Source organism: Gavia stellata, chromosome 16 (genome assembly GCF_030936135.1).
Source record: "Gavia stellata isolate bGavSte3 chromosome 16, bGavSte3.hap2, whole genome shotgun sequence".
NCBI lineage: Eukaryota > Metazoa > Chordata > Aves > Gaviiformes > Gaviidae > Gavia > Gavia stellata.
Genome location: NC_082609.1, coordinates 5,295,237 through 5,315,537, shown reverse-complemented (window position 1 = coordinate 5,315,537; position 20,301 = coordinate 5,295,237). Strand labels below are relative to the sequence as shown.

The following is a 20,301-nucleotide window of genomic DNA, read 5'->3' as shown; positions in this document are numbered from 1 at the left end:
TTGGTACTGGAAGCATTAAGGGATATATTATAAAGACAAAGAGTCACATTAAAATGATACCTTAACACTTATGCAGAAATTTTGGGGAAAAAATCCCCCATTTTGGACCGTAGCCTAAACTTTTTCTAAACTTTTTCTCAAGTCCATGTGTTCAGCCTGTAGTGTGAGAACTGTACGCTTCAGTAGGTGCAGAAATGGGAGTAAAAACTAAGGACTCATGAGGCAGAGGGACTTGGTAGTATTTAGGCACCTGAATACTGGCCTTTGCCTTTGTCCCAGTGCCTGCGACAGTTGTTTTTACAGCTTTCTTCCTGAATGTTGATTTTTCCTTTTGAGCACTCGATTCTAAACTGTAAAATCTATATGAAAATCTTCCAGCCAGTTTCTGATAAATACGTAATACAACTACAGGGCAGGAAGTCTGTGCTTCTGACATAGCTGGCTGCGGGTGACATCAATTGCTTATGCTACAGGAAAGAGTAAGAGGAGGAGCTGGAAGAGTATTTTCAGCTGATCTGTTACTGCTGTGTGGGGTGAGCAATAGAATGGCTTATGCCCCAGAAATCACAGCCTGGGGGTGGAGATGGCTGGGGGTTATTATTCTAAAGCTGGTTAACGTTATGATGAGACTATTGGAGTAAACCCGCTATTTTTATAGGAATGGTGATTTATGTTAAAGATTAAAGGAAAGCGTATTTCAGAACCCCCCATTTTGCTGGTCTGTGGCAGACAGGAGGGTGAAAGTGGGACATCTACCAGCAGAGGGCAATGGTCCCAGAGGCTGGGGATGCTGGTGGCTCCTGCAGCATCCCGCCTGGGGAGGGTGGGGGGAGAGTGCTGGGGTGGATGCTCCAGCCCCCTCTGCTCTGCAGAGCACATGCTTCAGAGAACAGGGCTTCAGTAGGAGTCTCTTAACTCTTAAGCTTTTGCTGCCAAAACATTGTTGATTCCAGCTCCGGGACGGTCCCTACCTAGAAGGTCTCCTAGAGCTTCCTTTTGAGCCTTGTGGTAACTTGGATCCCTGTGAGTTGCTGTAGTAGCTAAATTTTAGCTGCTGTTTTGGTTTTGTTATGTGAAAGCAATATGGCATGCTCTAAATTCTAGCAGCGGTTGGGCAGCAGATGCCTTTAGGACTTCTCTGCCAAGGCGCCTCGTGCTCCTGGTCCATTGGGAGCCAGCGCGGTACCCGAGTACCACTGCCAAGTGACTTCAGTTAGCCACAGGGATACCGAGACATCTATTTCAGTAGATACTGTTTTTCTTATATTAATTTCCTTAGTGGACCTTTTCCCAGGAAATGTATGGTCTAAATACAGATCTGTCTAAATGAATATTTACTTAATTAGAATCACAGAATAAGTTTAGTTGGAAGAGACTTGTGGAGGTGATCTGGCTCAAACACCCCTCAAAGCAGGACCAGCTTCAGGGTTAGAGCAGGTTGGACACTCAGACAAAGATAAATATATTTGCTTAATATATACAGTTATAAAAATATATATGTTTTTATATATAAGCATACATATTTAGATAAAAATATATATATATCTCAAAAGCCAGAAGGAAAAATAATTTAAGCTGAGAAGATGCAGCCTTGGAAGCTTCTGTGAATGCAGTGTTTTATGTACACCTTTCCCAGCTCTTCAATGCGGAAGCCATAGTTTTTTAAGGAAGTTGATTAATAATTTGATGGAGGGGATTATGCAACTAAAAAGGAGAGCTGCTAAAGATAGCAAATTGTTTATGATACGGATCTCTGGAACCTGTATATTGGTATATACCTGGAAACAGGTATATACAGGGGAGTGAAGGGTTCCCGAATCGTTGTTTGCACTGTATTTAAGCCGTATGATCCTGTGATTCGGGGCTCTTGCAGAGCCAGGAAGGGTTTTTTCCACCTTGATGCAGTTTGCTTTCTGTTGGGTTTTGGGGAGGGGGCTCTTCCTGGTTTTTGCTGAATCTGTGGAGACTGGCAGGGTGTTGTCCGAGCGTATTGCTGCTATTCACAGAATTAAATTCTCGGAAGCACTCGGTGTGCTTTACTTACAACTCAGGGTTAAACTAAGCTGCCAGACTTTGGGCCAGGACTGAGTTTTGGATCAGATTGGCACGGATTGTTTTTATTCCCTCCCTTCCTGGCATTTTTATTGAAGAAATTCCTTGCTGTCGTAGGGACACTGCAATGCTTTGATCTCTCCTCTCCCTATGGCTCGTTAGAGTTGGGGCGTTTGGTCTTTCACTGTAGATCTGAAGATTGTCCCAGGAATCTGGAAAGGTTTTGGTGGGCCAAGGGATGGTGGTGCTGGCTGGAACAGGCGCTCTGTGGAGCTTTCTGCTCTGAGCATTGGTTATATGGTTGTCAGTGATTGAAGGTAGGTTAGATGTAGGAGGAATTTAGGACTACTTGGGACTAGGAATTTTTGAAAGAGGCTGGGAAAAATTGCACCCATCAGGTGTTACTAATTCCTTTTAACTACATGCTTTTTCAAGGTATCAATCTTTGCACTTAGAAAAATTTCTTGCTTGTTTTTATTGGGGTTGTTACCCAGTCACGATTATTTTGCAAGGCTGCTATAAAGATAATCTCTGATTACTGGAACATGCTTTTGTCCCGTTCCAACAAGGACTATTCACTGGTTTGCTCTTGTCACTGGGATTTACCTTTCCGTGATTGCTGTTGGCATTTATAGAGTCCAGTGGTACACGTGGCGGTGGGGCAAAGCAGGTAGGAAGGTATTACTGGTTTGGTTCAAACTAGATGCCTAGTTCCCAGGTTGACTGAAGTGAGATGTAGATTTTTATGGTGAAAGCCTAATATTTTGTTACTTAAAAACTGTGTGTTAATAAAAATACACAGGTACTTTGCAGCAATTTCAGGACCTGCTCTTGTATCTGGACTTCTTATGATTACTTGAGGGGCTTACTCAGTGGAAAGCAGCTCTAGCTCTCATTTTCCAGGTAAATTCTACTGTTACTTTTTCTCTGGTTTGAACTCTGGTGTGTTAAAGTTTTGCACGTTCTGCATCAAGGGTGTAAGACTGAATGGACACTGGGGATGTACTTGAGGATCTGGATTTCTAAACTGATAGTTTAACAGGATTCTCAAAGGGAAAATGGAGGAATTTTGCCTGAATCCTGTGTGAGGTTTGACTTCATGGCTTTATCTGTATTTCTTCTGTTTATGGGGAGGCTGCCAAATGGTGTTTAAACAGCAGGACTCTTGACTCTCCATCCCCATGCGACTTTGATAAAGTCCTTTAACTTCCAGGTGTGTTAAGTTTTCTTATCTGAAGAATGGGGGGGATGACTAGTTAAGATTCTCAACAAGCGTTTGAAACCCTCATGTGGAAGGTGCAATAGCATCTGTTCAATTGTCATGGCTGATAGATCTTAAAAGATGTATGAAACTTAGGCTGAGGACATGGTTTGAGGAGAAATGTAGAAGAGTGAGGTAATTTTATTTACAAAAGAGATGGAATGGCATCTTGCAAGAGAAGTCCCTTGATACTTCTGCTTATCTCTTTCCTTTGCACAAGGACATTTTGTGAATGGAAGAGTAATGAAGAAAGCAAATGTTTCTTGTCTTTATTATAATTAACCTCTAGGGCCTCATTGTTGCAGAATAAGATTGAGAAAATATTTTAATAAAATGAGAAAAAATACATTTATGTAAAAGTCCCTGCATTTGTATCAATTGGAATAAAAATGGCAAATGATAGTTAGTCTAGTGCTTCTGGCTAAATAGCACCTGCAGTTTAGATGGACCCGTATTGCCTCCGCAGCATGTCTTTGGCCAGAGAGATTGCATAGAAGGCCAGCAAGATTTTTATAAATGGGGGAACTGGAGGCTAGATCCTGCTTTCTGCGGAGGGCGTGGGGAGACCTCGGGGGGCTGGGACCCTCTCCTTCATCATGGTCTGAGCATCACCACTCCTCTCCTGCCGCTGCCCTGCCCATGGCCTTGACCTCGGGGTCGGCACTGGGGATTTTCAGCCCGCTGAAATTTTCCCTTAGTCTATAGATTGCAAGCATTACAGCAGTTACGGGCCGCTCGGCTCATCCACCAGCTCCCCAGAGGCCAACTCTCGAGCTGTGGAGGCAGCGGCGCTGGTGTAAGGACTAGGATCCCCAGCCGGCGGATGGATGGATGGATGTCGGGGGGACGAGAGCTGCTCCCCCCGGGTGCCAGCGCTCTCCCGTCCCGCTGCCCGGTGGGCTCCCCCCGTTAGGACGGCTCGGGGCGCTCCATTGACCTATTTTGTTCCTCGCTGCCGTAATCGGGGGTTGTGCCAGCGGCGCTAACCGGGGCCCGGGCGAGGAGGGCGCTCTCGGAGGCGGCGGCGGCGGGGGCCGGGCCGGGCCGGGCGGCGCGGCGGGGCCGCCCTCCACAGCTGCCGTTGCCCGGAGACGCTCGCAAGCTCGCCGGGGGAGGAGGCTGCGGGGAGGCGGAGGAGGAGGCGGGGGGCGGCGCGGGCTGCGGCGGCGGCAGTCGCTGCGGCGGGGCGCGCCGGGGACGCAGCGCTCCGCTCCCGCAGGAAGCGGCCCGGGGCGGGGGCGGCCGCTCGCAGCCATGCCGGGCCCGGGGCGCTGAGCCTGCCCCGCCGCCCGCCCCGGCCCCGGCCCCGGCCGCGCCGCACAATGGAGGAGGAGAGGTAGGTGCCGCCGCCGAGCCTTTGTGTCCGCCGCGGCTCGTCGGGGTGCGGGGGGCGCAGTGCCTGCCCGGAGCGGTGCGGGGTGGGGATGCCGTTCCCCGGGGAGCTCTCCGCGGCTGTGCGCAGGCATGCGGGAATCCCCCCCCCCCCCCCCCCCGCTGCCTCCCCGTGCCTCCCCGCTTGCAGAGACACCTTCTGCCATGAGCGCCTGCCGTGCTGTTACTGGATGTTGCAATGTCATGGTGACAGGCTGCCTCAACCCGCGTACCCAACCCGAGGGGACAGAGCGGTTTTTCAGTGGGATGTTCTTTATGCACGAATAAGGAGGAGGGGGAGGCTGCCCCGGTGGTGGTCTCTCCGGTGGCTCGGGGAGCGCGGGAGGCACGGGGCAGGACAGGTGGGCTGGCGTGCCGCAGGGTCGCTCCTTCGACGAGATGCACCTCGCAAAACGCGGGGCTTGTCTGCCTTGCTCGTATCTTGAACCTCCAGCAGCTGACTTCATCATTCAATTGAAGACATACCCGCTGATATTTTTGCAGTAATGAATGACAATCTGTAGCGTTTGCAGAGCCTTCAAGGGTCAATTTACCTGTCTGTGTATGTCGAAGCTGAGCACCGCCCGGGTGTTACGGCAGGCGGGAGGGGATCCCGTGTCTCCCTCGCACGGTAGCTGGGCCATATAGACTCTATTTCCTGCAAGGCAGCTGTTTTGCTCCAAAACCTGCGTGCAGAAGCGCTCACAGAGTCGACCTAATGTCCACTAAACACATACAAGAGATTATTGCTGCGCAGGGACTTCGCAGATGCCAGAGAGATGGTCGGTGTTTCTGCTCTGCCTTCGTTCTTCCTCCCCTCTGTCAGGGTGCCTTTCGCACACCAGAAGCTCACTTGTACTGCTTCAAACTGAACATTAAGCTGGTTTGGGGTTTTTTTTTGTATTTTTTTTAAAAAACAGGATATGCTGAGTGCTTCCTTTTGTGCTGGTGACCTTGCAGCGGGTGGGGGAACAGAGAGGGGGCTTGACCCACTGGTAGTACTAATCGACAGGGCTTGACAGAATTGTTGTTTAAATACGATACCTTGGAAAATTAACCTGGGTCAATCCCCAAATTCTGGAAGTTTTCCCTCTGTTGAGGGAAAACACTGGCAGCAGCCTCTGGGAGCTGCTTTCCAAGCTCCGAAGGGCAGCTTTCTACCCTTAAGTGACTCAAGGGTTGCAATTGTTTGTGTATTTAATGTGCAAAACAAAGCTTTCAGCCTGCCACATCTCTCTGAAATCACATTATAGGGCTTCCGTTTCCCGTAAGGGTGTGAATGGCCACCTCTGGATATTAATCCAGATGTTAATTAATTACAGGTGCCCTGAAATCTTAGATTGCCATGCTAGATGTTAGCCCATGGAACAGGTTTTCCTTCTTTTTTAATTTATATATATGTATAAAAATGAGTCTAGTGTTTGAGGAAGTGAAGCGGAGCTGTTTTGATACCCCAGGCTGGGATCATCCTTGGCACTATTATTTACTACCTTTTTTTGTGGTTACCAGCAATGGTCTCATTTTGACTGGAGGCCTTTTGCTGGGAATACAGCAGTGAAAAAGTCACCAGGAAAGTACCTGGACTGTTTTGCCTCATCCTTTTTTTTTTTTCCAGACCACCTGTTTTTAGGGCATGAAAGACTGTCCCCGTCAGCACGTTCTCTGCCTCTGGAAGTGAGGAATGATTACCCAAATTGCTGCTTGTATTTCTAGTTTTTGGGAAGAGGAAGGCGGTCATGAACTGGTCGCGGGTAGTAACAATGTGGGATTTGACTCTTGGCGAGGAAAGCTGGAAATATTCACCTGCTTTTTGGTTCGAAAGGGCAGGTCGGGTGGGACTGCGGGGAGGCTGCTTCGCCTGCTTTGAGCGAGTCCTGGGAGGAGGTGTTAAAAATGACCTGGGTGGGCGAGCACCCTGCGCTGCGTCTGTTCCCGGTTTTTGTACTTTTGCCCCGCATTTCAACTCAGATCTATGTCATGCAGGTTAGGCCTCAGATTTTACACTCTGTGACTTTCATGACAGCAGAATTCCCCCTGGTTTTTAAAGTTACTGCTTTTTCCATTTTTGTAGTCAGTGAGGAACACGTTACAGGTGCTCGCATCACCTCTGACTCTGGTCCCAAGCCTGCCCGGACTCAAATATCCTGATAACTTGCACATCCGAGTTGTTCAGTGGTATCATGTGCCCATGTCATTGCACATGGGCAGAAGCAGCCGAGGGCAAGGGGGATTTAACATGAAACATCTACATTTGGCAATAAATTATTTCAGAATCCTGATTTTCTTTTACTGTTCTGATAAGGACTTTCATTGTATGGAGAAATTACATAAGGCTCTATGATCAGGCATGGTACTCTGCTTCTGAATTTGCAAGATGTGTTTGAGTTTGAATAAGAAAAAACCCTGGAATGTTAATTTTTTTGCTAAAATTACAGGTGTTTTAATTCTTTGTCTTTGAGTGGGGGTAGTCTCTTCATAGTACTTGTTTGAGAAATACAATATTTGCCTTTGAAAGCAAATGGTATTGCCGTATTTGAGTTATTTTGCGTTGTTTCCATTACTGTCAGCAAAGACTTTTCTTCTCAGTAGTTCCTGAAGTCTGCTTTTTCCCCTGAGGTCTCCTTTGATATGAATATCCTTTTGGGGATCTGCTGTATACCAATTGTGTGTTTTTCTAAGCTAATGTCTCCATGTTGATGTAGGCACTGAAAAAATTCAACAAAATAGAAAAATAATATTGCTATAAAAAAAAAAATCCTTTCTATTATACTACTTCCCATATGTTTTAATGATAATACATTTCTCTGAAATCCTCTCAAAATCCATCTCAGCATCTGGATTCCTTCAGTCACATTTTTTTTACTATCTTTGTATATGCCTAAAGACAAATTCGGAAATCGAGATTTTTGTAAATAAGGCATTACACTGACATCTTTTTCTTACTGTGTCTGCCTGACTCGAGGAATAAAACTATTTGGCGTAATGTATTTGCACCATGATTTTGGCCATTGATTCTGTACAGAGAATTATGCCAGTTAAGGTAAAATGATTTTTCATTTTGGTAAGACTAAATGAATATTTTGGTCTCCATTTATCTTAGTAGAGGCATTTAAGTTTTGAAGACTAGTAACTGCTGTTGGGCATCTGTCACATTTTTAGATCAGAGCTATGTCAAACCTATCAGAAACTGAAGATTAACATTTTACGGTGATGATTGTAACGTATCCCACAAAGAAGCTCCATAGGCATTGAAAATTTACAGTTAGCATGTCACTTTTAATATAAGGATATGAAGCGCCCATGGAGGTGTTGGGTTGCCCGTGCTGCGGGAGGGCAGCTCGCCGAGCCCTGTTGACTCTTTGGCCAACGTTGGGGGGCCAAAGCTCCGCGATGGTATGGGACAACCTGGGAGAGCAGACCTCAGCCTGCGGTGCGCAGGCAGGAGAGAGAGACCCCCCAGTGCTGCACAGCAGGATGAGGCTGGGCTGGCCTGGACACATCTGGAGTCCCATCATCTCTCCAATGTGAGAGCCTGGTGGAGAGGGACCTTCGTGGTGTCCGCATGCGGGCTATGAGCTGAGCCCGGCGGCTGTTCTCCCAGAAACATGAGCAGAAGCTCATCCTTCTGTACTCTGAAGGAGAGTGCATTTGAGATCCACCCCTCCTTTAGGGTGAACTCCTGGCTCCAGTAGAGCCGGTGGTAGAATTGATTTTGGCAGAGCCGGCATTTTTGTTCACGGTGTTTACCAGCTCTCTGCATGGCAATAATCTTGCCAGGGGACAGTTTAGCTCTAAGGAAGGCTTTTATTCTTTCACATAATCTACAAAGACATCTGTAATTACTGCTGGTAACTAAGGCAACCCAACTTTATAGTTGATGCACGCATGCAGCAGAGCTACGGGTTATGGGTTTTTAAAATACCTTTCTGTTGGTTGGTATGTGGCCGTGCTCAGGCAGGAGCTGTGCTGCGAGCCCGCGGGTGGCTTGAGCCGAGCCCTGCTAGTGGGTCGTGGAGAGGAGGAACACGGTGTAAATGGGGTTGTGATTAGCTTTGCTGGCTTAGTTGGGGACTCTCAAATCAGGGTTCGTTTGTTCTACTTGGGGACAGCGTTGAAAGGCCACGCAGGAGGTGGTGGTGGGGTTGGCACTCTCTGAAAGTGAGAGCCTCCTTATTTTAGGAGAATCCTGCTGTGTCCCTAACGAGGATGTTCATCTGGCCCAGGGAAATTAAATCATTTGTCTGTTCACTTGGTGCATGGCCTTGGATAGCCCAGGAATAGAACAAATTGCTCCTGGCAGCCGGCTTGCGAGTCCCGCTGGTGTGGTAGGACATCAGCTACGCAAACACAAAGGTGCTGGGGGGAAAGTCTCTGTGGTCACAGGGTGCAGGGGCTCCTACACGTCCGGGTGGTCTCAGCCAGTGCCTTTGATCAGAAGACCCTGTTCCTCCTTTGCTTTGCTCCATTAATATAGTAACAGTGTAATAAGTGTAATAACTCCTAGTGTTGTGGGGGAAAAAAACTCGGAAAAAGGCTATGCAATTCACTGGTTTGGTCTTCTCAGGGGTAGCTTTTGCTTTGTGGCAGGTTGCGTTTGCTTGGAGCGTTTTAGGTTCTTGCATTTTTACGTTGGAAATGTGTCGGTGGTCTCTGAGTGTGCATGCAGGGGGGTGTGAAATCTTTCTCCCAGATAAAATCATCCTCCGTGCATTACTGGAACACAGTTCTGTGGAAGCTGAGTCAGTCTCAAAGATGAGTTAAAGGCTCTTGGCCATTAATTTTTCAAATGTGTTTTTATATGAGTCATTTGGAAAAACTTTGAATAGCGTATCTTGATTTTTTTGAAACAAGTTTTTAACCAGACAATCTGCATTATCTTCTTATGGTGAGCCTTTGGCAAAATGTGAAATCCACCCCTGCTAATAAAGCTGAGGATGTCTTTTAGGATGCTTTTAAAAAGTTGCTTTTCATGCTTTTTAGGAAGAACTGATTGATCCTTTTTCAGAAATTCTGAAGCAAGGTTTTTGCTTTTAAAATACACAGACAAACGTTGGTGGAGTTGAGGCTTTATGAAGGCTTGTTGACCTGACATTTACTTTGGTGTTCAATGAAACTTGCTGTGTCCTTTGAACTGTATCTCTTGCCAGTGGAAAAGTTTGAAAATAATGAATCTTCGGTCTCCGGCACTGGAGTGCTAATAAATAAGTTTCAGCGGTGTGCTTTTTCTTATTAAAGCCGCCTCATGATTTTTGTGTGCATCACTTGATTTTGGACCCCGCGAGGTCTGTCTTTGATGACCAAAGCAGTGTCCCGCGGCGGTCCATCTGTCCCTGCCGTCGCCTTTCGCTTTCACTTTCTTTTTTTTCTTTTTCTTTTTTGTTTTTTTTCTTTGTTTTGTTTCCTTCATGTACGTGTTTCAGCTTTGGACACTGATTGCTCGGTGAAGTCACTCATTTTTTCGCTCCTTGGCTCCGGCGTGCCGCAAGGGCAGGTTTAGCTGTTTAAAAAGCAAGGGTTTACGCTGGGGTGTTTAAAGCTGTGGTCGATCTTCACTTGGCCTAAGATTTCAACCAGGGCTTTTGATAGATACAACACTGAGGCTTAACTGAATTTGGCTGTGTCCCTGGAGCAAGGAGACTCCCTCCCTGGGGCGTGCAGACTTGGGGAAGAGTCGCTGCTCTGTGCCCACGAATGCCGCTGGTGCTATGTGCGGCTCAGAATGAGTTCAGCTTTCTTTGGGGACAGAAAAGCTGGTTGTGGCGTTGCCTGGTACCAGTCCCTTGAACACTGAACATTTAACAAGAGGTACTCTTTCTCATTTTTTTTTTTTTTTGCTTTTTATCCAGCCATACTAAGCTAATTGGATGATGAGTGTAACACAGTCTGGGAAGTTGTCTCCCTCGTTTGGGACATGTGCTGAGTGACGTTGTGCTCAGTCTCACGGCTTCACTTACGACTGAAAATATTTCACTTGCTCAGCGAAGTGAAGGAATTGGACTTGGCTGGGTTTTGGCATTAACCTTTGTCTTGGGCACAAAGCTGGAGGCCGCTCAGTATGCAGACGTGTATTCGAGCTGCGCACAGCTTGGCTGCTATTCAGCGTCTTGTTTCTAGAAGAAGGACGATGCAGCCCACTGAGGACAGCTGGGGGGGCAAAGAGCTTCGTGCGGTCTTGGGGAATGTGGTGCCGCTAACAGCCAGCGCTCAGGAGCAGGCAGTGGGGAGGGTGTAATGTTCAGCCAGGGCTTCGCACTGTCGAGGGGTTGTAAATTGTGGATAATTGTGTTTTTCAAAAGAAGTGACTGTGTGTGAGTATAGGTGTATATAGATCTATACGTGCGTGCACGCACACCTGAGCAGAAGCTGGCAGACTGTTCGGGGAAGGGATCCCTCCACGCTTCCCTGGCTTTGTACCCTTCTTCAGACATCATCTTCTGGTCACCGGTAGAGCCGGGACCCTGGGCTGCCCAGACCATTGGTTCAACCTGATTCAGCCTTTTTTTATCGTGATATCAGCCCAACTAAGAAAGGTGGCAGGGAGGAGGGGACAAACGTGAAGCTGAGGGGGGCTGTCCTTTGGAAGGAAAACTCTGCGAAGGTCTCCAGTCTGGCGCATGGCGGCGATGGGGTTACCTCCGGAGGTCTGCCGTTTGCTTGGGGTTGGCTTTCGACATGGACAACCTTGCTCGATTTGTCTCATGTACCTTTGCCTGCTGGCAGGTTTGAGGGGTGAGCCGTGGATGTAAGCAGAACAGGGACCTGGCTCTAAGTGCTGCTTTTTTCATAGGTGGAAACCTTTAGCTCCGAGTGATTTCACACACTTTCAGATCAGGGAGGTAGAGATATTGACCTGATGTCAATTCTGTATAAAGAGCCAATGCTCCCAACGAAGTAATGAGGACACTTATGTGCCTTAGGCACCTGTTGGCCTGGTTAAACACAGCACAGAACTGGGTGCATCTGGTTTGACATTACCTATCTAGCTAGTGGTTCTGGTAGGAAGGTCTGGTTTAATGATTCTTTCTATATGTTTCAGTGGCACTAAATAGACCTATTTCTAAAATGGAAATGCGATAAGGCCCCTGTAAAGCTATTGCTTTGGAAGCTGTGCAGGGAGTTTTAATAGTCCTTTTCTACTTGCCTTTATAGAAGAAGATACAAGTCATGTATTGTATGCTTGTGTTTTTCAGATGGGACACTGAAAACTAAACTTCTCTTTCTCTGTATGGATGTTAAAGTATCCATGGTACTCTTGTAGTTCCCAGTGCTGAAGTCTATTTCTATTCAGTGAAGCAATTATGTTCTGGCTTGAATTTCAACTTATACTGCTTTCCTGGCCTGAAGCCTGTAGGGCTGGGCTTTGTCCTCGAGTGTTTGGCACTTTTTCCTTTTCTTTCCTGCTGACTGAAATGTGGGCTGGGTTGGCTTTCAACACCCATGCAGAAGTAACTGCGTTTTGTGATGGTCTTCATATGGTGAACCTGAGCCGACTAACAAACATGCAAGTAATTCCATGCATAATACCGTGTGCTGCAGTTTTATAATACTTTTTTTTTAAAGTGTCATTGAATCAAACTTTCTACTCCTTTTTTCTCCCTGTTTTTAGCATTAAGCAGAGTTCCCGATCCTCTGAGGCAGCTGAAGATGAAAAGGACCAGCGCACAGTGACAGTCAACCCGTCTCACATGAGAAAGGCATTCAAGGTCATGAATGAATTACGGAGGTACACTTTTCACTTAATGGGCACCCTCTCTGGTTTAGCAGAAACGTGCTGATTGGAACAGAAAGGCTTCTGGGAGACTTCGGGGGGAAAAAAAAAAATTAATAGGGCCATCTTTGTCACAGCTAATGGTTGTGTGTAGGGTATTAATAAACAAGGAGGAAGAGACAGCTAAAATATAGCTCTTTTGTGGTGGGTTGCTCTTCCCAATCTCAGACCTCTCTATCTTCCCAGCAGAAGGAAGCCAGCTATGGCTCAAAAACATTATCTGAGCAATAGCCTTCATTTATAGATGATAATTCATTTAGTCTTTTCCATTACTTACAGCAAATTCAGCTGTAAGCTATGTTCTTAACTGAGCTAATGGTCTGAAAACCAATAATAGAATGTTACAGACATTAAGACACGTGTGCATAATTACAGACCAAAGATTATTAATACACTGTTCTTATTCTCTTTAACTAGCAGCGTTGCTCAGTCTGGGCTTAGCACACTCCAAAGTAAGGGGTGAAAAAAAAGCAGCAGCTCAGGAGGAATGTCAGCTCTCTAATTGCAAATTTAAAAATCCTGATACTGGTTAAAAGAGAACACCTTGGTCTCTGCACAGCTGCGTGGGTACAGGGAGAATGGAGGCCAAAAAAGTATCGTTGGACACAGTCTTCAAGAACCGCTGTCATCACATCAGCAGTGTGGTGGCAGTGGTTAAACCCAAGTTGTTTCTTGGTTGTTGTTATCCCACGAACCAGATAAAAGTTCGGCGAGCATTTCTCCGACTAGGTCATTTGAGTCCTTTACCATTCAAATAGAGACTTAGAAGCCCAATTTTTAAAATAATTCCTATGGAAAGTACATGTGTCACACACATGAATGTATATTCTCTCTCGCTATCCAGGTGGTGTGATGAAAGCAGGTAACACCCTTTACTCTTCCTGCACACTCAAAGTACTCAAAAGATGCTGTAATAGCCACCTCTCTTCTGTGAATTAAGTAGTTTCCCAATATACATGTTCTCCAGTGTGGAGAAAGATTAGAAATGTCTCCTTCCACAGATATCTGACAGCGATTCTCAGTTGCATAGGAACAGAAAATGGAAATAACCTTCCCTTGTAACAATTACATGAAGCGGAGTATGGTTTTTTTTTTATTGGCATCCCTCTAGTCCTTTCTTTGTACTGAAAGCAAAGGATCGGAAAATAGAGGTTTGTGCAGCTATATTCAGAAATCTATTGTGCTACTATTATTCCTTTGTTAATTGAAGCATAGTGGGAATAGCTGGAGACTGACAGTGTTTCTTAGTGCCTGTAGTTAGCTAGATCTTGTGCAATACTGAAGTGATAAGCATAGAAAGCTGAAAGCTGCCCTTAAGAACCTGTTTGATGTTTTCTTCTGGGCACTTCTTTTTGTCTGCTCCTGCTGCTGTTCTGGAATATACAGTTCGCACGTCTATTGTATGTGCATTGAGCTTGCAATCTGTTAAGCTATCAACAGTCAGTATTAATAGCTACCATCAGTAATAGTGCCTCCATTCAAATGCGTCCAGATATCTCACACAGAGGGTCTAGAAAAATCTTGTTAAGCTTTTAACCTATTTGCTATATGTTGCTCACTTGAAGTTTTTAGCTTTCAAATGTAGATGAAACTTATTTCATGAGTGGTACTTTAGATAACTATAGTCCAAAGAGGAATGGAACAGAGCACCTCTTACACAAGCTGAAGGAACTGAGGAAGCCTCCATTAAGAGGCTGTTAAAGAGCTTCCCTCATTGCCATCACCCCTTCCCAACTGGGGTGAGTGTAGAGCAGAGACTACCCGTTTCTACTTTCTTCCTGTTTTCCAACTATAACCCTCCATTTCACAGGCGCTTTGTTCATGTATTCCAATATATGGAGACGAGGAGACATATCTAGTCCATTAGAAGCTCTATGTGTGTTTATTTGATATGCAGTTTCCTAAAGACAAAGTGCAGTGTGGTGATAAGCATTTCTGAAGAGAAGGTGACATCTAGATTTACAGACACTGATCCTTTTTCAGGCTTGACATTTGAAAAGAACACCCATACTTTGCATTTGTATGCTCAAACATCTTAAACCAACTTACTGGGAAGCTGAGCGCTTCTAGCTGTCTGCATCTCCGATGCCCTGTGCAAACATTAACTAATGAATCCTCAAAGGACATACGTGGGGCTGGTAGAAAAGGTCGCTAGTTAATGAAGTGACTTTTCCAAAGCTGTACAATGAGTCAGGGGGGAAGCTCAGAAGTTTTTTGGTTTCTGTTTGGAACCCCATGCTTTATCCCAGTAACTCTTAATCCCAGACTAATTCATGTGGTAAACGAAGTCCCCAGGCCCATGGATAAACTCCAGTGATTGACATATCCTCACTGGGAGATGGCTGGGGCAGCCTCTGTGCTGGTCAGTGCCGGGAGATGTTTTGGTGGTCACATTCTGTAGGGCCAAACATGGAAGGAAGTACAGAAGTAACTTCATTTTTTCGACTCTACCTTTCCCCTGTGGAAAGATGAAAGCACTGCTGGTCTTCCCTTGCATGGCTTTTTCTTGTCTTGTAGATCTACTAGAGCTCGGCTCCAGGTAGTGCCCAAACTCTTAAGCTCTTCTGTGCCTTCTCCAAGCCCTACCTATGTGAGAGGTGGAAGAAGCCCCTTACCCATCCGTTCTTTGGGCAGCATGTATGCCTAGTTTGGCTTCCAGATTTTTTTTCCTGGGAAAAGCAGAACCACAGGCAGGGCTGCAGCATCAGGAGGATTCAGGCTTTGCTTTGTAGGCAATCACTGATAGGAGCTGGTAGCTGAAAGATTAGAGGACCTTCCACTGGGATGTGGCACAAGTTCAGGTGCCTTGTCTGTAACGGTGGGTCTTCTGCTTGCTTTTTCAGGCTATACCGACACAGCTTTTTGCCTGCCCAGGAGTTCTGAAATGATTTTTGTCTTTTTTGGTGTTTTTCCAGCAAGCGGCTCCTCTGTGATGTGGTGATTGTGGCCGAAACTGTGGAGATGGAAGCCCACCGCGTGGTCCTTGCGGCCTGCAGCCCTTATTTTTGTGCGATGTTTACAGGTACCCTTCTTGACACCAGACACTGCACTTGGGTTGAACGAACGGGCCATTGCAAACCCAGAGGCTTCTGGTTGCGTCTCTGGCAGGAGCTGCAGCAGAGGCGGTAGGCATGGCCTGCAGGGAAGGGGTTTCCTTGGGCGAAGAAGTACGGTTAGGTCTGCAGTTTGCTGCACTTGATGGATGATGCTGTTCGTCCTTCGCTAATTCCTTGAGGCACGGTGTATGGGTATGGGGTGGTTGTACGGGTGTGGGGGGAGTGGGTAGCATATGGGTCACAGGAAGGTTACTATGAGGTTTGGCTCACTGCTTTTTGGGTTGTTTTTTTTTTTTTTCCCCCCCTTAACAAGACCTTGGGTCATGAACACATCGTTAACATCAAGCACGTGTGCAGTGCCCTAAATGTTCACGGTGCACATCAAAGAAGTTGCTGGCACAGGAGTTGTAGTTTCAAGGCTCAGCCCTGCCGATGCTGATTTGCAGTCATGGATGTTCAAACCCCCATGGCACTTTTTGCTGCTGCCCAAAATAACACTGTTGTTCACTCAATCCCAGTGTGTTTTAGCAGCCCTGCCTTTTTGCAGGGTGCATTGCTGCAGTCTGGAATATTTTGGTAATGGTAGATGCAACCTCAGTGTGAAGGGAAGAAGAGGACAAAATTCTTGCTCTGATCTCCTGATTGCTATAGCATGGGCCCTCCGGAGGCTGTGCCCAGGTGGGGCAGCAAAAAAAGCCGTGCCAATCCCAAGGCAAGGGAGTGACCGACTTATTTAAGTCATTCTAGTAAAATTAGTCTGGTCAGGAGCTGCTGAGCTTCCTTTTCTTTTCCTTACCTCCTTTCCAGGATATAAACTGACTTAACCAAATACAAAGAAAATGATTGTATGCTCCAGGGAATGGTTGTTACCGTCCCTGAGCTTCAGCATAAATGAGATTTGGGGGTTTTGCCCCTGTTTCATGTTCCTTTGCCTGTGGTCTAGGGGTTGCTTCTTCCTCTTAAAAGCCTTGGGGTTAGACCTGGTTTTATTTGCTTTACTGGAAGCAGAACACAGTGTTTTTCAGGAAAAAGCTTGTCATTTGGGAAGGTTTTTTCCCTCTGTAATGAAGGGGGGGAAGAAACCTCAGGTGTAAACATGTATGAATGTGAGATGAGATGTGAGGTTTGCCACGATGTCTTTATCAGTGTAGTGAGCTAAAATGTGCTTTCTAGGACACTGGCACTGCATGGTGGAAGTGGGTATTGGCCGTGGTGGCAAGGCAGAGCAGCAAACCCTGCTCAGAGGCGACTGTTTGTGCAGGGCACCTTGGGGAGGACTTGCAAGTGCTCGTAATGCTCGTTCCTGACGAGAAGTTTAAAAAAGAAAAATTATTGGAAAAACCCTCTGATCCTTAGAGGTCACCTGAGCGGGAAGGCGGTGGCGCGGAGCTGCTCATGTTTCCATGCAGGAATTCTCCGAGCCATGTAATCCCTCATGCTGCAAGTTAAACAGTAATCAGCTAACCACCGTCATGTGGCTGGCTCGGCAGCTCCCCTGGGCTGGGCGACAGCCTCGGCGGCCGCCGGTCCCCTCCCCCTGACACGTCCCTGGGGGCAGCGGGTCAGGCAAAGACCAGTTCTCCCTTTGCTTTCTGTCCAGCTACTCCCAAATTTCCAAGGTCTGGATTTCCCTCTTGCAAAGACCAAGCGTGTGATCTCCTTTCAGCTGTGTGGTGGTTCACTCTCTGGAGGGGAGATGTTAAAATCACAGCTTGAACATTGGTTGGGTTTGTTTGGTGGGGTTTTTTTTGTTCTTGTTTTTTATTTTTTTTGCATTGCACATCAGCGATGCAGCTCGGGGGCAGCCGCACCGCGTAGGTGTTTGCCGGACGGGTGGATGCAGGTGGTTGCAGGATGGATGGAGCGGGAGCAGCTTGTGTACGCTGAGTCCCCACTGGAGGAGCCGCTTTCTGGGGGCTTGGGGAGCTGGAGGGGTCCCCTGGCAGTGCTGGCAGCCATGCAGTAGTGAATGATCAGTGGGAACCAAACTGAGACCTGCAACTTGTGCACCTTTCCCTGATGCTTGCTCTGCAGGCTCCATCCCTGTAGGTTGGGTCTGACTTTGGACTCATGAATGACATTGGGATCATTCTTAAACCGTCTAGTGTCCTCTGGTTAGGCATTTCTCTTTGAAATAGCCTTGGGAAGTGCTAAAATAAACAGCACATCTTCCATTTGTGTCTTCCACTGCTGAAGGAGAGATAGGACCCAGCACTTCCTAACTGAGTGTCGCTCTCTTACTGGCTTTCTAGATCATTTTGGATGGTGGCTGGTCCTCGTTGGCACCATTCTGTGGGGATGATTGGTGACAGTAATTTCCATCTGTTTGGAAGAAAACAGAAAGGATAACAGGTACTTCAGTGATGCTGCTAAGACTGCTCCTGCGAGATACCTGGGGGAACTTCGGAAGTGCTGAAGGAGGAAGCAGCAATGCAGAAACCTCCCTTGCAGGTCTCGCGTGCCGCTTCAAAGTGCGTGCCCTGTGTGCGAGCGGCTGCGGTTTTGTTATCCAGGGCGCTCGTGTATTCTCCTTCAGCACACCTCTCTGACTTAGGAAACGACAAAAGCTGTGGCTGTGCACTGGGAGGCCTCTCTGGAGCACAGTACATTGGAGGCAGGGCAGGCTGCTGTGCTGGGTAAACAAGGCGCCGCGAGCTGCTGTAGTTTAGCCTGTAGTTTATCTTGTGACAAAGCAAGAGAGCAGAGGGGAATGGAGAAAGCACCGTTGGGCACTGAGTATGATGCATGAAGAGCTTGCTTTCATGAGGGGCTGGTGTCTGCAAAGTCTGTCCCCTAAAGAGGGTCTGCGTGGAGCCACTCTGCCTGTTTTACCTGCCTTTGTTCCCTCCCACCCTGTTCCTCGTGTCTGCCCGGCCGCAGCGGTGCGGGGATGGGGTCTGTGCAGGGCAGCCTTGCAACAGCTTCCTTCTTTCTCAGCACAGCCCTTATGTATGAGAGATGATGCTAGTGCTTTGAGTTATTCTGCAATTAAGGTATCGGGTAAGGCTCGAGTCTGACTTGTGGAAGACGTTTTAGGGGGTGGGTTTTGTGGGGATTTTTTTCTGAAGGGGTGTGGGATGAGATGCCTTAATTGACCCACCATTCAGCTGCCCGCAGCTGTGCTTTAGGGGCTGTGTTTTCCTGGAGACTGTGCTTGCAAGAGGGAGCAGCTCGTTGCCCGCTCCTGGTCTGCACCAGCCCCTGCTTTGGCTCGCTTGTGGTGTCTTCAGGTTCTTCCTTGCTCCGCAGTGTTAGAGACGTGTCCAGAGCAGCAGCCTATGACAAGTGGCAGGCACTCGATCACGCCAGCGTGGCTGGAGGGGTTGGATCCCATCCGACCGTGGGGCACAGCTCACGAGACTCCCCTTTCTCATCGTGCGCTGGGCTGTTACCAGAGCAGAGGCAGCGGAGGCTGTTCGTATGCAGGGCTGGCAGCTTGCTGGTGGGTGTGGAAGCCCACACAGCCTTTATTTTTGTTGCCTGTGTCACATGAACACCACAAAGACAGATGATGTTATCGGATCAGTCTCTTCAAGCTATTTCTGCATCGATCTCCAGGTGCGTGTATCTGAGCCTCCCCTCTGCCCCATGGGTCCCGGCGAGTGCTGCAGGGCTCCGGCTGCTCCGCTTGCCCCTTGCCGCCTTGCTGTGCAGGCAGGGTGTAGCTGCGTGCTCCTTACAGGCCCCTCCAGCTCCACATAGGCTGATGGGGACTGGCCTGTTCTCAGAAGCCCCCTCTCATCTCTGGAGATGTTATTTTTTTTGGGGGGGGGAAGGGGGGAAGTGTGTGAAGGAGATGGCATTTATTTTGTCAATTAAAAAGTCCTACCTGCTTTGAAGGCCTCCCAAATGTAGGTCATTTATCCCTTTGTACTTGTACATTTGTATTCATGGGCTTCTCTGAATAACATTTTATTATTTAATTTTAAAAATTGAATTTGGGGCAAATATTATTTCAGTCTACATTTCCCTTGGGACATTGTTGGCTCTTCTAATATTTATGGTCTGATCCCACTCCTGTTATTTACCTCCTTATTGGCATTAGTGAATCCCGCAAAGTTTAATTTCCAGGATCCAGATTTTGCTCAAGCTTGGGCCCTCTTTAGCATCTGACTCTGTGCTGTGCACTTAGTGTGCCTGGCCACGTCTTGTCGCACGCTGTACAGAGATGTAGGCTGTAATTGCTTCTCACATAGGCTGCAGGAACTGTTTTTCTTCTTAATCCCACAGCAGTATTGAGTCACCAGATTTCTTAGAGTAGTGATTATTCATGCCCAGGCTTAAGAATTGACATTTCTTCATACCCTCCTTTGTTTAGTTTTGTTTTTTCACTTATCGTTTTCTTTCCGCTTGGGAGTTTGTTCTTTCTTTTCCGTGGTTCCTCAAGATCTTGGTGATTAAAACCTGGGTGAGGTCACCATGTGCGTGGACGCTGGAAGGGCCCCAGGGAGTCCTTTCTTCTCCTCCCCACAGCATGCTTTTGTTCCTGTGACATGCTCCTGTTATGCACGGGGTACGTGCGTATGGTGCCTGCACAGCGTTGGCCACAACAGCGCTGGGGAAGGTGCGCATAAAGTGCCGGTTCACGTATAGGCTCTTACACACAGATACGGGTTTTACTTGTCTATCCATAGGGCAAATTATTACTCTAGTTCTGCGTGTTTGGGTGTCTTTTACGTTATGTATTTGGAGAAAGGATACAGTTTGGATCCAAAGGCTGCCTTGCCTCTGAGGTGCAAGGTTGGGAAGGCGAGCGATGAGAAATACAGCTTTCTGCACAGATGCTTTGTGTA

The 20,301-nt window shown here is 47.3% G+C and overlaps 1 protein-coding gene across 1 annotated transcript in view; it reads left to right on the top strand.

The window, feature by feature from the left end:
• Positions 1-4,635: 4,635 nt before the first annotated feature.
• The window catches only part of KLHL3 (kelch like family member 3), a 45,612-nt gene continuing 29,946 nt past the window's right edge, over positions 4,636-20,301 (top strand). Inside the window, exons 1-3 of the mRNA XM_059825171.1 lie at positions 4,636-4,649; positions 12,291-12,407; positions 15,368-15,474. Of these exons, the coding sequence (XP_059681154.1) occupies positions 4,636-4,649; positions 12,291-12,407; positions 15,368-15,474 (238 nt within the window). The remainder of the gene's footprint in view (positions 4,650-12,290; positions 12,408-15,367; positions 15,475-20,301) is intronic.